This window comes from Temnothorax longispinosus, chromosome 4 (assembly GCF_030848805.1).
Source record: "Temnothorax longispinosus isolate EJ_2023e chromosome 4, Tlon_JGU_v1, whole genome shotgun sequence".
Taxonomy (NCBI): Eukaryota; Metazoa; Arthropoda; class Insecta; order Hymenoptera; family Formicidae; genus Temnothorax; species Temnothorax longispinosus.
The window spans coordinates 2,263,882-2,285,353 of record NC_092361.1 but is presented as its reverse complement, the minus strand read 5'-3'; the positions used below and the strand labels follow the sequence as shown (position 1 = coordinate 2,285,353).

At 39.9% G+C, this 21,472-nt stretch overlaps 5 protein-coding genes across 7 annotated transcripts; 2 read left to right on the top strand and 3 right to left on the bottom strand.

The window, feature by feature from the left end:
• Window positions 1–39: 39 nt before the first annotated feature.
• Window positions 40–2,087, bottom strand: LOC139812218 (zinc finger HIT domain-containing protein 2). The gene is made up of 5 exons (XM_071776889.1): window positions 1,561–2,087; window positions 1,137–1,431; window positions 792–1,058; window positions 508–711; window positions 40–431 (listed from the first exon to the last, which is right to left on the bottom strand). The coding sequence occupies exons 1-5, from the start codon at window positions 1,605–1,607 to the stop codon at window positions 120–122; spliced, it is 1,125 nt and encodes a 374-aa protein (XP_071632990.1). The 5' UTR covers window positions 1,608–2,087; the 3' UTR covers window positions 40–119.
• A 260-nt stretch (window positions 2,088–2,347) lies between these two features.
• Window positions 2,348–11,837, top strand: LOC139812216 (choline/ethanolamine kinase). Of its 2 annotated transcripts, XM_071776887.1 has the most exons (7): window positions 2,348–2,572; window positions 2,652–2,935; window positions 7,832–7,944; window positions 8,028–8,507; window positions 8,955–9,201; window positions 10,609–10,773; window positions 10,866–11,837. In XM_071776887.1, exons 2-7 carry the CDS (start codon window positions 2,918–2,920, stop codon window positions 10,977–10,979), a joined length of 1,137 nt encoding a protein of 378 aa, XP_071632988.1. In that variant the 5' UTR covers window positions 2,348–2,572; window positions 2,652–2,917; the 3' UTR covers window positions 10,980–11,837. The 2 variants fall into 2 exon arrangements, with proteins under 2 accessions (XP_071632988.1, XP_071632989.1); XM_071776888.1 differs by lacking the exons at window positions 2,348–2,572; window positions 2,652–2,935 and adding an exon at window positions 7,488–7,727.
• A 130-nt stretch (window positions 11,838–11,967) lies between these two features.
• On the bottom strand, window positions 11,968–14,003 carry Rpn9 (regulatory particle non-ATPase 9). The gene is made up of 5 exons (XM_071776886.1): window positions 13,844–14,003; window positions 13,639–13,752; window positions 13,170–13,496; window positions 12,733–13,065; window positions 11,968–12,360 (listed from the first exon to the last, which is right to left on the bottom strand). Exons 1-5 carry the CDS (start codon window positions 13,957–13,959, stop codon window positions 12,093–12,095), a joined length of 1,158 nt encoding a protein of 385 aa, XP_071632987.1. The 5' UTR covers window positions 13,960–14,003; the 3' UTR covers window positions 11,968–12,092.
• A 427-nt stretch (window positions 14,004–14,430) lies between these two features.
• Pgk (phosphoglycerate kinase) lies at window positions 14,431–16,862 on the bottom strand. Its single transcript, XM_071776883.1, has 5 exons — window positions 16,598–16,862; window positions 16,126–16,474; window positions 15,681–16,019; window positions 15,384–15,603; window positions 14,431–15,266 (listed from the first exon to the last, which is right to left on the bottom strand). The coding sequence occupies exons 1-5, from the start codon at window positions 16,657–16,659 to the stop codon at window positions 14,989–14,991; spliced, it is 1,248 nt and encodes a 415-aa protein (XP_071632984.1). The 5' UTR covers window positions 16,660–16,862; the 3' UTR covers window positions 14,431–14,988.
• A 962-nt stretch (window positions 16,863–17,824) lies between these two features.
• LOC139812214 (cell division cycle 7-related protein kinase) lies at window positions 17,825–20,924 on the top strand. 2 transcript variants are annotated; one of them, XM_071776884.1, is made up of 9 exons: window positions 17,825–18,045; window positions 18,446–18,656; window positions 18,729–18,822; window positions 18,900–19,042; window positions 19,125–19,236; window positions 19,311–19,494; window positions 19,565–19,714; window positions 19,843–19,958; window positions 20,238–20,924. In XM_071776884.1, the coding sequence occupies exons 1-9, from the start codon at window positions 18,003–18,005 to the stop codon at window positions 20,358–20,360; spliced, it is 1,176 nt and encodes a 391-aa protein (XP_071632985.1). In that variant the 5' UTR covers window positions 17,825–18,002; the 3' UTR covers window positions 20,361–20,924. The 2 variants fall into 2 exon arrangements, with proteins under 2 accessions (XP_071632985.1, XP_071632986.1); XM_071776885.1 differs by having other exon boundaries at window positions 18,449–18,656; window positions 20,238–20,923.
• Window positions 20,925–21,472: the final 548 nt, after the last annotated feature.

Genomic DNA, 21,472 nt, shown 5'->3' with positions numbered 1-21,472 from the left:
GGATTAAACATGAATAATAAAGGGGATCTAAATGACATGTTAATAGAATATCATTTATTAATTTTAATAAATGACAGCACAATGTACAGTATAATTAATAAATAAACGAAACTTTGCATTTACAAGACTCCTGTCCCGGCGCTTTTTACCCATGATAAATAATATTCCAGCTTCTTCAAGCACAGAAGTATACTCTTTCTCGACAGGCTTGGGTCGTCGCTATGTCTCTGCGAAAATCTCTTTGTAAATTCTTGATTGTTCCTCTTGCAGGTTAAAATTTCTTTTTTCGCTGCTGCTAGCAATCGGTGGAGTTCGGAGAGTGCCGCGGACGTATAAACGGTTTTCATTTCGGGCCCTGGTCCTTGCAAAATGGAAGCGCCAGCTTCTCTTAACGCCGCTAAAGTTTGTTCATCTTGTGGCAACCAATCAACCTAAGTATATATTTAATAATAATATATTATAATGTATACACATTTATGTTAATGTATAGGTGCACAAGCTACTAACGCTTTTTATATTTTCCATAACGGATTCAATTGCCGTGTCCGCATCTTTGAAGACCTTATTATCCCTCATATTTTCGCAGATAGTCAGAAAAACATGGGCAGCCTCCTCGGCACAGTTCGAATAATCTCCAATGTAGTAAAGAGCAATATATGCGTAAGCGTATATCACATTTGTCACGTTAAAGTGTACGCAAGGGGATGCTTTCTAAACACAAATAATAACGTTTAATTGTAGTAACCATTTTATTAATTATATTATTGTGAGTATATGAACTTATTACCAACCTGCACATCGTTAAATAACGGTACGTCTATCAAGGCGGGATATTTCAAATCGCTATAGGCATCCTTAATGTCCTCTTCAACAGGCTGAATTAATTTTCTTTCCACACGGCAAGTCCACCACGGTACCCACTTGGGCAGCAACTTTTCCGCCTCTCCATTTTTTATCAGCGCCTCAAATTCTTGCCTCTCTGCTTCGGATAAGGCTGACCAGAGCTCATTCGGATCTTCGAAATTGACATTCTGCAATCTGGTTTCCAAGTCGAGAAGCTGAAAGATATACATATTCGTAAGAACGATCGAGCATTAATCAAGTCACAAATTTCTAACACGTCTGTCCTTAATTACCTCTTGCTCGTCGTCTGAATCCAACGGATAATCCTCGCCGCTGGTGCTCCCCTCGTCTGAATTATCTTCTCCTAAGACGTCATCCCCCAGGGCCGCCTCGTGTTCCCTCTTAAGGATCTCCATCATGTTTTGCCTAGCAGCCGGATCGATCTCCTGAGACTTGAACTCTTCCTCGACCCACTGCCTGTAGAAGCTCTCGGAGCAATCCATGTGCGCGTCCGACTTGTAACACTCGACCCCGCAATAGCCTAGGCCACATCGCGGACAGGTATACCGACGCCCGCGCTTGTTGCACCTGTTATGAGAAGAAAAAACGTTACACGCCGACACAATATTGGATTAGAGCGACCAGTAACACTCGAGCTCCTTGTAATTTTGCAGTTTTGTACACAATTAAATCTTCGATGTAAAACGTTGTACTTACAATTCACAGATTTTAGCGGCCGAACTTGTACCCGGAGACTCCGTCATTTCGAATCTCTCTGACGAAACGCTGTCATTCACACGAACACTGCTGTTGTTAGTGTTGTTTTAATCAATCGCACCTCGCATGGCTCGCACCTGAAGCACAGTAGAAAAAACAGACCCTTCCGGACAAGAAACTACCTGTTTTACCGACGGCGCTCTACTTTATCGACCGCGGCTGGGAAACGCGGTTCCTCGGTGTTCCGGAAGATGTCGCCTCGTGTACTGTTCTTGATTTCAACGGGCAAGCGAACTTTTGGAGCCTGTTCGAGCCCTTCATCAGCTTCATCTCTCCTCCTCTACTCGCTGCTACTCGCCGACAACCAATTATACGTCAATACGTCTCGCATTAGGAAAGTTACGTACTGCCGAGGGTAAACACGGCGCGTTCGATCCGCTTTATCGCGCGCGAGAAAGGAGAAAGATAATCGTAATCGTACCGCGGGCGCCCGCGAGAATAACGAGCGCATTATACTCTTCTTCCCCATTTCGGCCTTATCGCGCGGCACTCGACGTATACACGCGGTACACGTACGTATTCGCGGTATTGTACATACATACACACATACACGCGCGCGATAAGTGCGCGGCGACGCGTTGCCGCATCGCGGTATCGGCATCGGCTATCGCGTACTGTATCGCCCGTCGCCCCACCGCCGGCACCTCGTGCTCGTGTGCGCCAGGTCTCTCGGATGACTCGGATTGGTGCGCGGGACGAAAACAAGCGGGGTAACCGAGTACCAGGCGGCGCCCGACTGGACCGGAGTGCGTCATTATCAGTCATTATTCCGAGCAGCGTCGAGCGAGCCGGCGTTACACGTCTTCCGGAGAGTGCCAGGTTTCCCGAGGATTTTCTCAGAGCCGAACACACAACAGTCCCTCGCCGAGGATACATCCTTTTCCGTCTCCACGACGCCTCCGAATACACCTGCCTGCGTATATTGCACGTACTAGATTATCATCTTCGCCACGTGAGTTTGTCGTCGTGCGTCGACGGCCGTGTGCCTATCGGAAGTACCTGGCTGATACACCTGACTCCACCACCCGAAGGTCCCCTCGACCTGTCCCGTCCGTTAACGGGAGCAACCGGGAGCTCGGCCTCACCGCGTGGAAACCGGGACGCAGCTCGACGGCTCGTGATAATTAGCGCTGGTGATAATTATAATAGGCGCTAGGTGCGCGTGCCACATCGCCGGGGGAATCCGGAGGATCGCCAACTCGCCCGTCGTCGTTTTCTCGCTCTTTCTCTCGGTCTCTGAAGCGCCCGGCCAGTCGTTTCAGTCCGTTTACCGTGCATCCGACGACGAGATTTCGACATGGGCGCTGAGGACAAGGTATTTAGCGTATTTGATTTTTGTTTTCTTATTTGTTTGCCTATTTAGGCGTGTTTATTTTACCTGAACTTCCTGCACAGTTCATCTTTCCTCTTAAAAAAAAAATAGACGTGATACGCCGAAATATTATTAGGCTACTAAAGTCGAAGCTCGGACCGTAAATTGGTTTTATTCTAATTTAATTTTTCTCTTTTTTTCTCCAATATGAAAAGAAAAAGGCGAGAACCGTGCAAGAAGTTCCAAAACGAACAGGGTCCTATTGCCGCATCTCGCGGAGTTTTTTTCCATCGCGCGAAACGGAATTTTTCCCGTCGCAGGGGTTATCACGTAATACGTGCGCCTAATGGGGACTTAATCGCGTCGCTTTAATCGCTTCGCTTTAATCGCTTCCCGGAAAAAAAAACCTTACGCTTCTCCGACCTTGACGTCTCTTTTCCGTCGCAATTTTTTTTTTTTTTTTATTCCGCTCCGATTTCCCCGCAGCTAATTGTAAGACTTGCGCGACGTTGGAACTGACGTTGTTTTCAAACTCCCCCTCAATCCCTTTTCCGCACGATTTCCCCGAAGCTGGTAGAAAAATAAAACGCGTGTTTGTTTGTTGGAAACTTGGGACCGACGCTATTTTTCGACCCTTTAAGACGTCGCGCTTTTTATTCCACTCGATTTCCCGGAGACTTAAAAAAAATACTGTTTATTAATAAAATATGTGTTTACTCGTTGGAATCATTACTGCTGTTTTTTTTTATCCTCTTGCTGCGCTTTCCCCGTCCCCTTTCCTTCTCTCCTCTCCTCTCGTCTCCTTTCTCGACGACGTCAGCGTATATCTGATTTCATAGGTGCAGAGGAATTCACGAAGAGAGAATCACATGCGCTTCCAATTCTCGTTCTCGCCTCTCATTTCTCTACCTTTCGATTTACGGATTCTGATGAAATTTAGCTATCCCAAAAGCTGGCAGAATAAGCTTCTAAAAGACATTTAAAAAATGTTTTAAAAAACGTCTAAAGGACATTTTGAAAAATTATATCGTCCTTTAAACGTCTTTGTGATGTCTTTAAGACGTCTTTTAGGACTGTCCGCTAGCTGGGACACGCTAATTTGCACGCAAATATGTCACACGGATTTGAGGAGGCTTATAATGAATCTTGCACTCCCGCGGAATGTCGCCGCTTATCAATTTTCGCTTATCTATCGTCCGATAGTCACAATATCCTCTTGAAACTCTGTCGCATCCAATCGCCGGAATACGTGCATAGCGTTATTATTATTTTTTTTTTAAGCCTTGAAAACAGGCGACGAGATGGACATCGAAGGTCATGAAAGCAGTGTGAGACAGTCTGTGAGACCTCACGTCCATTCATAGACCTTGCGAACTTCCTGAACTGCGCGCAAAACTGCAGACTATTTGTTTATCTAGAGACAGATTAATGTGCGCAGTATTATATTAATGCGTTATCGCTTTAACGCGGTAGTATGCTAAATCAAAGTTGCATGTTGACGATGTACATACGATTAAAGAATATATTCCATAATACATATATGTATACGCATTTTTCTATTGTTTATGTAACATGATAATTGGCTGCGTTCGCTTTAGACGCTTTCGTGCTGAAAACACCACTCCATCTTTTTTCAACATGTACTGAGCAATAAAGAATAAAGATGGACTGACGCTTTCAGCACGAAAGCGTCCAAAGCGAACGCAGCAGTTGTACTTGATCATTATAGGGAAATGATCAAGTATGCATATATTACTACGTTTACGCGAGCGTTACTTCTGCAGTAACTTACGATAATTCCTTCGCGTAAACGGGATTTTCTTTCGCTTAAACGGAATTTTGTAGTAACTTACGATAATTTACTCCGCGTAAACGAGTGATATATCGTAAGTTACTACAGAAGTAACGCTCGCGTAAACGTAGTATATGTGAGTTATGGAACACATCTCAAGTGTGGCGATCGCGTATAGAAATGTGCGCTGCTCTAGTGATCCAAAGATCCGAGAGTTTAAATCCGACCGAAACTGTCGGTTTTTTTTTTCGATCACCACACATTTCTGCACGGAAAAAAATGTAGCTAAAGGATTTGCTATATACTATACGGACAACCAACATTTTTTGCTGCAATAGCAAAGTTCAGCAAAACTGTTTGCTATTGCAACAAAATGTTTTGCTATTATCGCAAAATTAATTAGCTCTCGCAGCAAAAAAATGTTGTATATTTAACAAATAGATTTGCTGTTGCAGCAAAACCTTTTTTTTCCGTGTGGTGATGGTAACTCAGCGAGAAGACCTCTCTGCATTCGGAGAGGAAGTTGTTTTCGTATAATTATTTTAAAAGGAAAAAAATGGTATGCTATTTTTTTAACCCGATCGTTATTCTATCCGCGCCGAACTGAAACATGCGATTGCGTAAGAATTCGAGACAGACGGAAATACCGGGCGGAAATGCACGGGTTCTGTTCAATTTATTCGTTCGTAAAAATAGATATTTGCAGGAGGGAGAGAGAAGTGGATCCCAAAACGTTTTCCATTTGCAGCGTTTGTCGGAGAAAAATGTCGATTTGAAAAGGAAAATCGAGTCTGTTTATATAATGGAATTCTTTTTCTGCTCGTTAACAAAACAACGCAACCGCAAGGTATATTGATAAAAATCACTAACAATAAGACTCAAAAGATATAGATCTCAAAAAAGGACACTGAAAATGTAAAAAAGAAAAAGCGTCGAGTATATTTTTCATTTTAAAATAACGTTTCTACAAAAGCTTGTTAATATTTCCTATTTCAAATCAGTCGATCAGATCCTCGAGACACAAAAAATGCAGATAAAAGAAAAGTAGATAAGAAAACGGCTCGCCAGGAGCGTGACACCCGGGTATATCCAGGTGCTGCGTTCGCAGAAAGAAAGGAAAAGAAAAATCATATGAAGCACCGCGGTCGCATAGCGCAGCAGAAAAACAGCTCGCGTTTTAACATTCCGAAACGTCGTGTGAACGTCTGGAATTTACACGCTTTACTCGTATCGTATTTTTTAAGTCTTGATGTTCTAATCCATGCTCGTTATTTATCGATTGCGCAAATCTTTCCTTTTCGCAAGCCAAAAGGAATTCGGCTGCGGAGGATCGATCGCGCTTTCCGGGCTCTGCGTTATTCTTTTTCAGTTCAAGACTTATACAGAAAAAGGAATATTCTTGATTTGTAATTAAATATCTTTAACTTCAACGTGGAAATCTTGAAGTGATATTATATCGCTTGAATACTCATATTAAGATTTTGATTTCACACTTCTTTCTTTTCTGCGCAATGAAAGTGCGAGGGCTCCTTCCTACACGCGATGAACGGAACATTGTCACGAAAAGTGCTTGTCACGTTCGAATCGAAAATGCGGTCAAGGAGTGCTCGATAGTATAAATAGAAATTGTCATTACAATCGAGATTGTCACTGACACTCTGTTGCTTCTTCAGGGAAGTTCGGGGAAGTTCGGAGAATCATCGAGAAAACGAAATAGCTCGTTCTAGCAACCTAGTCTGACAATGAGTCACCAGGACGATTTTGTAGAACTGCGTAATTAAGAAAGAAATTCAATCAATCGCTTCTAACTTGTCATAGCAGTCTAGGCTGACAATGAGTCATCAGGGCGATTTTGTAGAGCTGCGTAATCAAGAAAGAAATTCAATCAATCGCTTCTTCGAGGAGATTCTTCGGAAAATCATACAGATAACAAAATAACTCGTCATAGCAGTCTAGGCTGACCATGAGTCATCAGGGCGATTTTGTAGAGCTGCGTAATCAAGAAAGAAATTCGATCAATCGCTTCTTCAGGGAGATTCTTCAAAAAAATCATAAAGAAAATAAAATACCTCATTCTAGCAGCCTATAGGATAAGTCATGAAATTTTGTAGAACTGCGTAAACAAGGAAAAAAATTCAATCAATCGCTCGTCTAATACGAACGTCATATTTTTAATAGCAGACTGTATAATGATCCTTCCAACGATCCGTGCAAACTCGTTCAAAGAAGTCTTGAGTGCTTAGCCCTTAGCCAAAACCTGTTGATAAACTAATTAATAGTTAAATCATATGTCTATCTTTGTCTAATTCGAAAGAAAAACAAAGACATATTGTCTTAATTATTAGTTAGTTTACCAAGTGCAGGTTCCACTTTTGTTTTGTAATTTCGACTAATTATCCCTTTTCTGATTCTGCGTGCTGGAAAATGCAGCGACAATTACGCAGAGAGCAATTATTTTCGTCTCCCTTTTTTTACATCTAAAAATAAAAGCCTCTCAGAACTCGATGGCTGTATTGGTCACAATCGTAGGGACGTTACAGGGTTGAAAAAGGATTCAACACGTTAATCGCGAGGGATGATTCGCAAGAGGAATTCTTTAATTTTCTGAGAGATTCCTATTCTTAGTTTCGAATTCGCTGTCCACCAGGAAGCGGCTACGAACACGCATGGCTGGAAATTCAAGATTGCGGCCCGTGAAAAGCGCGCATTGACGCACTGTCCGCTGACAGTGACGTCATGACGCATGCGTTGGTATTGTTGGTAATCGCTTTACGTGTCAACAGCGGATGATCTCGATCGGGCGATCGCGTCTTTTGGCATGATATCCGCACGTTATCTGCCCGATTTATAATTAGATTCCGCGAATCCGATCACCTGATCGCATGCCTCGCTGAGACAAACAAACGGACAAACAGTCTCGGGTTGCACGTGTCAGTCCCTTGGTTATCCTTGTCGCATAACCTCCATCGTCAAGAAATCGTTCAGATGATTTGTCAGTAGCCGGTGAGGGAAAATTGTGTATGCTCTAGCTTTAAGAAACGAGTGGATTTCTTTTATGCGCCGAGTGTTCCAGGGATACAATTAAATGTCTTTCTCTTTGTCTGCAGATGTCGGAGAAGAATCCGGAGATGAGGCAAACTGCCGCGAGGATCTGTCGGGATTACTTGCACGGCGTGTGGAAACATATCACGGCGGAGAACATTATTCTCAGCCGCATCAGGTTCGTGAGATTTCTCTACAGAGAAGGTATACACGAGCGACGCAAGGTCGATAAGTGACGAAGCATGTTCAAATTACTTTCAGCGGTGGTCTGAGTAACTGGCTGTACAACGTTCAGCTTCCCGAGGGAACGGTCCCGGTCAGGGGAGAGCCTCGACAGGTTTTGTTACGTCTATACGGACAGCTGCACGGGGAGCGTGCCTTAGAGGGACTCATCACGGAATCCGTTATCTTCACCTTACTGTCCGAGAGGAGACTCGGCCCCAAGCTGCACGGAGTGTTCCCTGGCGGCCGTATAGAGGAGTACATCCCGGCCCGGCCGTTGCTCACCAAGGAACTGGCGGATCCGACCCTGAGTCTGCTGATCGCGGAGAAGATGGGGCAGATACACACGATGCAGATACCAATTAGCAAAGAGCCCACGTGGATATGGGACACTATGAATAACTGGCTCAACACGGCGACGGACATCCTCGAGAACAGCGAGGACATCGACAGCCGGCAGCTGGAGAACGTCAGTGCGATCAAATGCATAAATTTGGAGCACGAGATCGATTGGCTCAGGTAAACAAGTGGTATTTGGAGTTTTACAAAAAAGACATTATCTAACTGTCGATCGTTACATATAACTAGAGTTAACTTTTGAGTTATTTGCCATTTATCGTCTACTCTTGCTATATCAAAAGACAAAAATTATTCTTATATGAACAAATTCTAGAAATTTGGAATGTTAACGGATGAAATTAATTATTTTACTACCTAAAATGAAGAAATGGCCAATAACTACATATGTAAGCACGACTAGCAGTAGAAACATCTTAAAGAATGAAAATGAGATATCTTTTTCAAATTATAATCGTATAATTTTAAAAATAGTTGCAATTATTACCTTTTCTTTTACGTGCATACTTTATTTTTGTATTTTCAAAGCGTTTTGCGTATCAAAGTATACCAACATTATTTCCCACCGAGATATGTAAGAGACTTACGACTTTCCAATCTCTGTTTTAGGACAATTGTAATGCAACAAAAGCACCCAGTTACGTTCTGCCACAATGACATGCAAGAGGGAAATATACTCCTCCTGCAAAATACGCGAAAGCCCAAGTTAGTACTTATTGACTTCGAATATTGTTCCTACAACTATCGAGGATTTGATATCGCCAATCATTTCGCCGAATGGCTGTACGACTACACAGCACCGGAATATCCTTTCTTTCACGAACGTCCCGCCGGTGGTGCCACGAAGGAGCAAAAGGTAAGCACGAATTAAAGAAGGGCTTGGGAGATGAAGTAATCCGGGTAAGATATCTGTTCAATATGCTTCATCCAGTGTTACCATATCATGAGTTCTTTCGTAAGCGGATTAAATCATTAATTGTATAATATTCATAATTAAAAAATATAGGTATAGCATAATGGGCATGTCGTGAAATCGATAAGGGGGAAGTTGTAGCAAAGGAAAAATTTGTAAACTTTAATAGCAATTGATTTCTTTCTTGTAATTAGGTAAGAAATTTTTTTTTGTTTTTATTTTTACGATTACAATATGATATTTATCCCAAATTCACATCCTAATTCGGAGATGCAAAATGAAAAATTTGAAAATAATGCGCGCATTTCATGTAAATCGTAAAAACGCGTAATGTACGAATTGTTTCGATCAAAATTTTACAATATTCGGCAATGAGGCAGCTTTCGGTTGCTAAAAATTATGCTATTCGGTACTGTACCAGGGCACAGTAGGCAGGGTGTCGGCTTGGCGTGTGCTGCGTGTGTATATATTAGTTTCACAGGACCGCAATCCGTCAAGACAAGGCTGATGCCTGCAAACAGAGAAAAAATTGGCCGGCAATGTGAAACTGTCTGTGGGGTGATGGATCCCGACTTGTGGGTGCTCTACATTTGTGGGAACCAGGGTGCCACCGGTACCACCATCTTGGCAGCACCAATCCGCTCATCTACGATTCTAGAGTACCTGTACACTCTCCTCACTAGTCAATTCATAGCCTGCGTACCCTTTGCGAAACGTATCTTTTCGGGTGCTTATTAAAAGTGCATTACCTTCCATTGGAGCACTTTAATTGACACGTATTCCGTATGCGTAATTAATATGTGCTGAATTCATACCTGAGTTTGCGAACGGTTTTTCAAACAATCCAGGCTACTGACGATAATTTGTCACGAATATATTAACGGAAATCTTTAAATAAATAGGGGATACTTATCTTCTGACAGTAATGGATAGGCGTGAATAATTCATATCAATCATTTTTTTTTCTTACATCGATATCTACAAAAATATTTTTTTTATGTATACTTTATATTGTTATGTAATGCACCCTAAATTATTCCTTTCTCAAATGCCTGATATTATCTTATTTGTTATAAAATCAAGCTCTGTGTATGTCTAATTTGTTCATATTACTGTACAATGTTTTTAATGCGTTGTAAAAGCCATTTCAAACTACATAGTTTCATATATCATTGAGTATTTTTTAATGTACGAATATGAATTTATTAAGAGATTATTTAATGAAGCTATTATAAAAAAGATTATATATATTTCATTATTAAATCAATTTTAAACAAGAGTGTAGGGTAACCCTCTACGCCTCCTCTTTAATATACAGTTTTTTTTACAAAATGGTTTTTCTCTCAACAGCTCAACTTCATAAGAGCCTACCTGAAAACATTGGGGAAAGAAGGATCTCTTGAGGAGGAACGCATCATGATGGAAGTGAGGACATTTTCACTAGCTAGTCACTTATTCTGGGGTCTCTGGAGCGTCGTAAACGCGAAACTTTCACAAATACCGTTTGGCTATTGGGTATGTATTTTGGCTCTTGTATTCGTGTTCTCGCTCTTTGACTATGTTCCGTTGGATTCGTTTAAATATATGGACATTGTTACATGTTTCAGGATTACGCTGGCTCCAGATTGAAAAATTACATGTATCTGAAAGAGAAATTTCTCACCTCTGGACCACCAGTTTTGGATGGCAGCCTGAAGAGAAAGTCTATGGATATAGACTGAAAGAACAAGATTGAATAAGGGAAGATGCATTTGCAAATTTATATAATATTTTGCTACATAGGTAGCTAGCTTTGTTTAGCCCATCGATTCTAACCGATGGTATTAATGAGCTCTGACAAGCGGCGAATAACTCTTAACAGAGGGAGCACGCTAAAGTCATTATTTCATACATCGCGAAATAATGTAGCCCGCTACTTTTTAATTGCATTGTTTGCATACGATACATAATGTAAGCAAGAAGGGCAAGAGTCGAGACTAAGTGGAAAGTCAATCATGTGATATAGAATAAGCATGTACTTAAACGTATTGATCTTCGTTTAGTACTTTTAACTGCGTTCATTTAATTGATTTTCTATTAGAACTGAGAGAGCGGAGTACTAAAGTGTACTTAATTTTTTTTTTTTTTATTCGAAAGACAAACAAATGATGGAATATTAGAACTTCGTTCTTTTTAGAGATTGAAGTTGAAAAAGAGCTGAGTGTACAGAATCATGTGCTCAAATTGTGGAAAAATCCGTAATGTCTGACGATATTGTATATTTAATCTTTTTAGCTTTTACATATTTGTTATAAGATTATATTTTAAATTGTTGCCAGTCATATTAAGTCAAACTCGTGCTTGGTTGTCTACATGTAATACGTATAAATTGTAAATAGAATTAACAATATTTGCTTTAGTAGGCTATTTTTACTTAAAGTTGTATAATTCATGTACTCTGTATAATACTAAGTATAAGTACTTAATATTATACGAAAGAGGACAGCATTTAATATTCATCACTGATATAGATACCAATGCACCAACAACTAGAAAAATGTATTTTCACGAATTTCCAAATAAAACATTTACTTCTTGTTTCTGTTTTGCATTTTTATAACTTCTTATAAAAAAATTACAACACCTTCTTCGTTTTTAAGGTTCACAAGGTGATATTACCCCCTTAGAAGCGCAGAGGATTTTGTCAATAAGTGCAAAATGTAGAAAATGTAAAGAAGTAATCGTTCATATTTATTGGTGACACACATGTTAAGAAACTGATTTTATAATTATGAATACGCGAACCAACATTCTGCTGACACAACAAATGAGTAAATCGAAAGTGGCCTATACTCTCAGAGAGTGAGGATTTCAGTGGCCCTTGACTCCAAGAGTTTCTCCATCGAGCTAACATCCTTGCACCATCCATCGAGGCGCTGTACCATTCCGGCGATCTGGCTGCGATCTAGGACGCGCGGTTGTACCCAGGTCATATTGACAGTACCCGCCACTTGATCTATAGCACCTCGTACGAGTCCCTGGGCGAGAGCTTTCATCACCAGCAATTCAACTTCGCCGAGAGGTAGACGTGTCTCCTGAGAGATCTCCGTGAATGTCAGTTGTCTAGAATGGAAAACGTCGTACGTCATTGACAAATAAACCATTCAATTTTGAAATGATGCATGTTCATAACTGAATTGTACGTGGCCACGTATGGTCCTATCAAGACGGCACCACATTAATCAGCCGCGCGCTTTCTCGCGAGCGCCCGGCCGCGCTGGCTAAGTTTATCCAATCGCGTTAAACAAATCTAGCAAAGTACTCATTTACTAATCGACTCGTGAGAGGATTTTCACGAATCGATTTAGTATATACTAGTAAAGTCACCATCCAATTCATTGCGAGTCGTGAACAGTATTTTTTAGGAGAAGACATATAACGATATAAACCTTACACTTCACGCCGCATTCAACAACAGTCATATAGTATACGTACCGATTGTTGGCTTGCCGCTTGAAAGTCATTTCCATGAGACAGAGCAACGAGATCTTCTGTCTCAATTTTAATTCCTGCGCCGCTAAATCGGCCACTTTACTCCATTGCGGCTTCAATCTCTCTAACGCGACGATATCGCCAGCGTTGAAGGCTTGCAACAGATCGACGAGCCAGTTGTTCGGCGTGCCCTTTAACGACTCCAAGACTGGATGTGCTAGTAATTCTCCGAGATTGTAGACGCCTTCGCCCAAAAGCGCCGCAAGACCGAGAAAGAAGGCGTGCTGTTCTTGCTCTTGTCTGCTCAAGCTGCTCAATTCGATGCAACCTAGATATCTTAATAATAAAACAAAAGATTACATTAGTTGTAAAATATATAAAATTTTATAAACACTGTGTAATCTTGTTAACAAGCTTATACGCGTTATATGTAAACGTACCTTAACGCTGTGCGATAATATTCGGCGTGTTTGCCCTGTAATCTGTACAGCCGGCTGGCGAGAAGATAAAAACGTCCATGAACCGTTGTAACACCATCGGCGTTATCCAACATAGCTTCTACTTCCTCTATGATCTTCTTCGCTTGCTCCTGATTGTTCAGTTTATCCAGCAGAATCTGTCCTTTGAGAACCTTACAAAGGGCGACAGCCTCATTGTTGCTCTGGACCTTTGACTCTGTCTTCTCCAGGAATTTAATCGCCTCTTGCTTATCCTGGAACTGCTGTATCACGTGCGCCAGTATCTCCACCAATGACAATGGGTTTATTCTTCATGAAAACAAAATAAATAAATGAAATGAACAAAGACCTCATACATAAATTAATGTAAATATAAATGGGAATGGGACCGAATACCGTATAAGGCCTTAACTATTTAAATTTAAAATACAGCCTAATCGGTAGCGCTCACTTGTTCTCGAAGGTCGACAGGAAGTTGACGTAGAGCTGCACGAGATTATCCCCCTGCTGGAGCACCGGACTCTTCACAAACGTCTCCAGCTTCAGTGTCAGCTGATGCCAAAGCCTGCAAGTCACCGGAGACCGAGGAGGTTTGTCATTGCAGTTTTCTTATCCCGCGGTATCCCATCGCGCAAAATATCGCATTATCATACTACCGTTTGCCGTACAGCTCCTCGAGCTGCGCCCACTCCGCGGCGAGCTCCTTGTCGGCAACATTTTGCTTTTGGCTGAGAAAAGTGTTAACATCCTTCACCGCCACGGTCGCCGCCATGCTTGACAATTTGACAATGTTTGGCGATTACAACGCGATTTATAACGAGAGATGGCACTCGGCAATATACGCGCCGCCTGAGAAAGTGGACGTCAACTACGTCGTAACGCTCGGTAATGGTACACACGTGGTTCGTGTCCGTGCTCCGTGCTATGGTTCGTGTCCGAACTTCGGACGTCCGAAGTCCGAACTACTCAGATGGAGGGGATATATGACAGTCAGCTGACTCGGCAAGCGCGCGTCCGTGCCAGATGGTGGGGGGTCCCAACCACAGAACATATATAATGGGACAAGCGTCTCCCGAAGCGGGATGGCCGCTCTCAGGCTTCTATTGGACGCCAGATATTTATACAAAAAGCAACATTTGTACATAATTTTATATCGGATGGGAAATATATACACAATGTAAAAAATTTAATTTTATAATTATATATGTAAATGTCAAGGCGTTTAATATAAAAAGGCATAAGATCGTGCGTTTGATATTTATTTTCGACATTACAGACGGCCGGAAATATATAATCACTCTATTAAATAAAAGATAATATTTACAGTTCGATACGATGCAGAGCAATCCGAAGTCTGTGTTCAAACTATGAGCGAACTTTTTACCGTGCAGGGACGATTACACTTAGTATAACGGCGACTGTCTCTCCTTACAAATTACATCCTTAGTAGCTAATGTACAAGATAAATTTATATATTGTTATCTTAGTATATTACATTTTACAGATAATATACACATCCAGTAACTGTACATTAATATAATCGTACTATAGAGATCTAAGAGTCAACGTAAAATTTCAATGTTCCTCGTGAAAGAATGCTGGTATTCCGAAAAATGGAACGACACGATTACACCGACAACTCAGAACAAAAAATAGATACATTCTTGGTCTCGCTAACGAGTTTGACGAATATATCTGTCACCCCAAAGTTCAAACGCTACTAGTTAAATTTCTATAAAACTGACGAACGTTAAAACATCGCGGTACGATTGGTCTTTACATTAATACTTCGAAGACGAATTTACGACGAAGACAGGGCGGCGACTCCGGGCAATATTTTACCCTCCAGGAGTTCCAAACTCGCACCACCGCCGGTGCTCACGTGGCTCACTTTATCCTCCGTTTTCCACTTAGCCGCGCAAGTCGCCGTGTCCCCACCGCCGATAATAGTGATCGTTCCCCGAGTCGTGGCCTCAACGACATTATCCATCAGGCTCTTCGTACCCTTGCTAAAGTTCTCGAACTCAAACACACCCGCTGGGCCGTTCCATACTATGACCTTTGCTCTCTTAATTGGTTCTGCGTCAAGACAATATAATTAATGCCTTTATATCGAACACTTAATGCATTAGTCTTGTATAACTTTCCCCCGAAAAATATGTGAATTGTCATAAATAATGAAAAAATGTAACTCACCAGCGAACAAATCTCTCGATTTTGGACCGACGTCGAGACCCATCCATCCATCGGGTATACCATTCTCAATATCCGCAGCTCCCACCGCTGCATTCTCCGCAAACTTATCGGCGGTCACAAAATCCACCGGTAGATGAATCTGGACGTTATTTTTTTTCGCTTTATCCAATAAGTCATTCACAATTTTCGCTCCCTCTTCGTCAAACAGTGAATTTCCAATCTAGAATCGAGTGGGTGTACAAATCAGAAATTTGGACCGCAAATATTACTATCATTCTTACTAAATATATTACGTACCTTCATGTTTTTGGATATTTTTAAGAACGTGTAGGCCATGCCACCTCCGATAATCATCTCGTTCACTTTGTCCAGAAGATTATTAATTAACTGGATCTTGTCAGCGATCTTAGCCCCTCCGAGTATAGCCAGAAACGGTCTTTCTGGATTGTCCAGAGCTTTCGCAAAATATTCGAGCTCTTTCTTCAACAGAAAACCACTCGCTCTTACATCAAATCCATCTCCCATCATGGAACTGTGAGCGCGATGGGCGGTTCCGAAGGCGTCGTTTATATACACATCTCCCAGCTTTCTCAGAGACGCCCTAAATTCGGTGACTTTGTCTTTGTCTGCTTTAATCTGAAATAAATCAATATATCATTCTTATGTTCCATACTTTTACATATTCGTATTTAAAGATAGTTGATGCTGAATTAAATAAAATAATGAAAATAATCTTACACACCTTGCTTCCATCAGGACCGACTCCTTTACCCTCCTCCTCGACGTGATATCTCAGATTCTCCAACAGAATTATGGTACCAGGCGCCGGATTGGCACACGCAGCTTCCACCTCGGGTCCGACGCAGTCGTTCAAAAATAGAATCTCTCTTCCCAGGAGAGTCTTCAGCTCCTCAGCCACGGGCTTCAGCGTATACTTTTCGTCCCTCTTGCCGTCCGGCCGGCCCAGGTGGGACATCAGCACGACCGACTTGGCCTTCTTGTCGATGGCGTACTTCACCGTGTCCAGCGCGGCGACGATTCTCTGATTGTTCGTTATCTTCCCCTCTTTCAGCGGCACGTTGAAGTCGACCCTGGAAAGTCATTTTGTCTCGTTATATCCCCGTTACGTTTGCGTATACCTCGCCGTTTCCTCGCTGCCTTCTTTTCTCAATGAAATCTTGTCGGGAGAACTGTAACACAACTGTAACACGTACCGTATAAGCACCCTCTTGTCCGCCAACTCCACCTTGTCGATGCTGAGCTTGTTGAGCGCCATAGCGATCGTGCTTTCCCTCGCGATTCCGATATCGTGCAAATAGAGGCGAGTTGTACCGCTACCGCCGGGTGTGACGAGGCTCGCTAACCCTTTACCAACGAGACGCGTAACGTCACGGAGCTGTTCGTCGCTTGACGAGTCCAAGCCGCGGCAAGTCGGTGTCCCAAAACTCCCAAAGTCAAAGCAAGGTCGTCGAGCGTGGCGACCTCCCGTAATTCTCTGCAGCACCCGACCCAACCGGATCGGAATCATCGTCCTGGATGAAATTATTATATTGTAAACCCAATGAATAACTGATTTGCAGCTTATTCGCGTGATCTTCGTATATCAAATATGTTATACTCTCGCGGAGTTTCTCTCTCGAAAAATGCATCGCGACGAATCTATCGAGAACAAAATTCTTACGAAACAATTCTGTGAATTGTGAAATACGAGCTTATCGCGAGTAATTTAATTAATTGCCTGATCGTCCAGGTTTTTGCGAGATTCCACAAAAATCTACGCTACGTGGACTTCGAACGATCTTTTGAACAATTTGAAAATGATCAACTTATCATGCAATATCTGAATAATTGTTAACGTGGATTTATTCTTTTATTGTTTATTAATATATTTAAAAAATGATAGATTTGAGACAACGAATTATTATATATAGTTAAATAAAATTATGGATATATTTTGTTGTTTGATATGTGATAAGAGGATTAAATTAGAAATAACGAACTATAGTTTGAATTATAGTTTAAATTATAGCGTCGGTTTGGACTTAATTTCAACAATTAATCAAATAATATCTGTCTTTTTTGGCATCTTTTAAACATGCGTGCTGTCTGGAATTTTAATAAAATATAAGAAATATTTAATTTTTTATTAAAATTATAATTAAATTATAGAACCATGAGAATTGTTTAATGTTTGTTATTTACATACAGATTAACATACAATTATAAATTAAATTCTTTTGGCCGCTAGCCAATTAGCGCTTTCGAAAAATTTATCTCGCGACAAACCTTTGAATTTTTTTTCATTTTTTAATTTTTACAGCTACTATCTTGTAGCCAATCAAATGGCGCTTGAAAAATTCGCCGACAAATGAAAATAATACCTTTAATCTCATGAAAATCGACTTTTATCGCACCTGCTGTTTACGAATGCGCGAATATGGCGCCAATTTTTAAGGTTATGTTCAGGATCAGGTTATACTCAGCTGTGTCGCGCGCCGACGATTAAGTAGAAAGTAATCAACAGCGGTGAATGACACGAACGCGGAAGAAGATGAATTCGATGGCACGTTAACGTGATCGACACGACGAGCTAAAAATATTCCGGGAATACGGGACAGGATGGAGTCCAACGACGTGTATCAGGACGGGAGCGACAACGACGGTATCGCTCTTGCTCCGGGAAAATCATCGCTATTTTTTTTTAAAACTTATTTGCTGCATAAATACATTTACATTACATTGTATAAATATACACGCAGCATCATCGTTATGTCAGTTGCTTTCAAATCGTTGGGTTCTGTTATCGTTTTGCGTTAATTTTCAAGTCTTTCTTGCCGTGGCTTTTTGCCACAATCTATCACGTATTTTGTACGCGTTGCTTTGTTCACAAATCTTCAAGACTTGTGGATTGAATCGCAAGAATTGAAACTCGCATATCGCTTCTATTCGATTGGCTATGTTAAAGTAGTATATTAATGTTCTTAGCGAAGTAAACATTTTGACATTGTTTATCTTGTAACAAAAATGTGTACGAAATTTAACAATGACGTGTGCTGTTCCAGCAGGCTGTACAAATCTCACGACGTCAATCCCAATAGTGAGCAAGCTGTTCGATGTGCATTGTAAAGTTGGAAAAGGTGCGTTCAGCTCTGTCTTCCTGGCTACCCTGAAATCTTCTTCCAACGGACGTAAGAAGTATGCGTTGAAACAATTGATTCCCACCTGCCATCCCGATAGGATCAAACGCGAATTGCAGTACTTGCAACAATTAGGGTATGGGTAAATTTTAGAAAAGGCAGTGTACTGTCGTTTTATATGAATCAGCTGACATTGGTGATATTTCAGAGGGAAAGATTACATCGTTGGATTAGAATTGTGTTTGAGGCATCGCAGCTCGGTGGTATTCGTAATGCCATATATGAGGCACGACAAGTTCTCAGTAAGTTTCCAATTTATATTTGAATCTGTGTTCATCGAAAATATATCGAAACTACTCACGGTGATAATTATAACTAGGAATACGTTCAAGACATGACTGTTGAAGAAACGAGGGATTACATGAGAGCACTACTAACTGCTTTACGAAGAGTCCACAAATTTAACGTCATACATAGGGACGTGAAACCTAATAACTTTCTTTACGATCGTATAAATAGAAGGTAAATTTGGGCGAAAGGGAAAAAATACTTTTTTTTTTTCTACAATCGCAGAAAATTACAATTCAATACAATTTTTGTTTAGATATTTGCTAGTGGACTTTGGCCTCGCACAAGAGTGCCAGGTGGAGAAACTGAGAAAAATGAGCGAAGCAAATCTTGAAACATTCGGTACAAAGCGAAAGAGACCTAACGAAGTAAAGTAATGTTTTATATGAGTGGTCATGCGTTAAAATAATCGTTTCTCATCTCTTGCTGTAATTTGTTTCAGAATAACGTAAGCCTCCAACCTGATTTTACCGCTAAAAGAGATACGAATAACAAATGCCCTTGCTTCGGGAAACCTAAAGTGTGCATGGCATGTTTAAAAGGACCAGAGCAACTGGCACATCGTGCAGGCACGCCTGGGTTTCGTGCTCCGGAGGTGTTATTGAAATATCTGTTGCAAACATCAGGTATTAAGAAATACTTTCGCATAACGCGAAAAACGAAGTTGTATTTCTAGTGACAAATGCAAAATTTCAGCGATTGATATCTGGGCTTGCGGTGTGATAATGTTATGCATACTCAGTGGTTCACAACCGTTCTTCCGTTCGCCCGACGACTGTACGGCTTTAGCGGAAATTACAACGATATTTGGCTCTAAAGAAGTACAAAAGTGTGCACAAAAATTAGGTATTTTGATACATACTGCGATTATGAGAAATGAGTTATTTATTGAAGTTCTTATATCTTTTGTTCCATTAATTTCTATTAATTTTGTATATTATATTTTGTATTTATTTTCTTTTTGTTTGATTCAGGTAAAAAAGTTATCTTTAGTGAAAATTTACCAGGCGTGGATATTATATCTTTGTGCCTAAAGTTAAAACAAAGAAACAAAACTATGATGTATGATACAGAGAATAGTATACATAAGGTATATCTCGTTTATATTTTAAATATTTTTTTACGAAGCAATATTGCAGGAGAAAGTAGATATAATCATAGATTGAATCTTGGATTTTTATGTGTTAAAAGACAAGACAATTCAAGTCATTAAAAATAGCAGAATCCTCGTCAATAGTGACATAATCTCATTTTGTTGCCTTTATCGCAAGAGTAGAACCTTAATGTCTAATTTTCCTCCCTATTGCTTCAATAATGTATAATGCTTTTTATTTGCAATGTCTCAAAATTACTACAAAACTTATTTAAGGTACCGCCAGATATCGAATACCCCAAGGAAGCGTACAATCTATTGATGAAACTTCTAGATCTAGATTACAAGACACGTATTACCGCAGAGCAAGCATTGATTCATCCATTTTTGAGTTCGTGATACATTGGCGCATGTCTCAGATATGTTAATGCATGTGTTCTAAAACATTTGGAAAGTAAATTTTTATAATTGTTATTTCATTAAAATTACACCTTTAGTTTATTACGTTTGTTGTTTTAAAACGTCTGTTAACATAAATGTTGGAACCATTTAAGTAAATTATAAAAAATTAAGGATTTTCTTATTATATTTACTAAAAAAATTTATATAAATTATTTTAGCATAATATATAATATGTAATTTCAAGATTTAATTAATATAATGCACGTTAATTGAAGTTCGAAAATTTGTGAAAAGTATGATCTCCTGACATATCGTCATTTCTTACGATATTTCACACGATTTATTATTCAAATAAATTTATTATTTAAAATTTTCTGTTTTTCGGATATTTAATTTTTATAAAAACACTTGTAAATGTGTTCGTAGTTGTAAAATGGATGACTTTTGCTACATAGCATAACTGTACGATATTAGCTATAATTAAATATGTAATATTGTATTTAAATATACTGTTGTCATAGAAATAGATGCAATAATGATTTTCCATCCTAATTATATGTATGATTTCATGATGCTATATATATAACTATATTTAGGTAGCTAATTTGATAAAATATTTTATACAATATTTCCGTGTATTATTTTATACAACATATTAAAATCGCACTTCAGGAAATTTATATAACAAGTAAGCTATACAGATCCTCTACGCGGTAATTATATGTTTCAAAACACAATTGCAGAAATTTAATTGCAACATTTATTTTATTATTTAAGGCATTCGATTAAAAATATGAGAAACATAAGTATATGACATTTAGATGTTACCTAATAATTCTGTCTGTCTTATGTTGATATTTTATAACATTCATAAATTAAGTAATTGTCAGTGCGATATTAATTTAAATCTATGCAATGTTAATTTAATGATATTAATTCAAATTTATTGAAAATGTTAATTTAATTTATAAATTATTTAAAGGGTACAGAGGAAAAATGATCCATCCTGGGTAATTTCGAGAAAGACGCAATTTTAAGTTTTAAGACATCAGAATATCTTAGGAAGCTATTGAAAAAAGTACTGGCAGTAAATACTAACTATCAAAATG

Excerpts from the sequence above, each read along its gene's own strand:
- LOC139812218 (XM_071776889.1), bottom strand. The coding sequence starts at position 1,607 with ATGACGGAGTCTCCGGGTACAAGTTCGGCCGCTAAAATCTGTGAATT. Across the intron at positions 1,059-1,136 it reads ATTCAGACGACGAGCAAGAG|CTTCTCGACTTGGAAACCAG; the intron begins GTAATTAAGGAC and ends TATATCTTTCAG. Across the intron at positions 712-791 it reads CGTTATTTAACGATGTGCAG|AAAGCATCCCCTTGCGTACA; the intron begins GTTGGTAATAAG and ends ATTTGTGTTTAG.
- LOC139812216 (XM_071776887.1), top strand. Across the intron at positions 8,508-8,954 it reads CACGAGATCGATTGGCTCAG|GACAATTGTAATGCAACAAA; the intron begins GTAAACAAGTGG and ends TCTCTGTTTTAG. Across the intron at positions 9,202-10,608 it reads GTGCCACGAAGGAGCAAAAG|CTCAACTTCATAAGAGCCTA; the intron begins GTAAGCACGAAT and ends TTCTCTCAACAG.
- Rpn9 (XM_071776886.1), bottom strand. The coding sequence starts at position 13,959 with ATGGCGGCGACCGTGGCGGTGAAGGATGTTAACACTTTTCTCAGCCAA. Across the intron at positions 13,497-13,638 it reads CTGTCGACCTTCGAGAACAA|AATAAACCCATTGTCATTGG; the intron begins GTGAGCGCTACC and ends GTTTTCATGAAG. Across the intron at positions 12,361-12,732 it reads AAGCGGCAAGCCAACAATCG|ACAACTGACATTCACGGAGA; the intron begins GTACGTATACTA and ends TTTCCATTCTAG.
- Pgk (XM_071776883.1), bottom strand. The coding sequence starts at position 16,659 with ATGGCGCTCAACAAGCTCAGCATCGACAAGGTGGAGTTGGCGGACAAG. Across the intron at positions 16,475-16,597 it reads GACAAGAGGGTGCTTATACG|GGTCGACTTCAACGTGCCGC; the intron begins GTACGTGTTACA and ends ATGACTTTCCAG. Across the intron at positions 15,604-15,680 it reads AAATATCCAAAAACATGAAG|ATTGGAAATTCACTGTTTGA; the intron begins GTACGTAATATA and ends ACTCGATTCTAG.
- LOC139812214 (XM_071776884.1), top strand. The coding sequence starts at position 18,003 with ATGGAGTCCAACGACGTGTATCAGGACGGGAGCGACAACGACG. Across the intron at positions 18,657-18,728 it reads CAGTACTTGCAACAATTAGG|AGGGAAAGATTACATCGTTG; the intron begins GTATGGGTAAAT and ends GTGATATTTCAG. Across the intron at positions 19,495-19,564 it reads ATATCTGTTGCAAACATCAG|CGATTGATATCTGGGCTTGC; the intron begins GTATTAAGAAAT and ends GCAAAATTTCAG.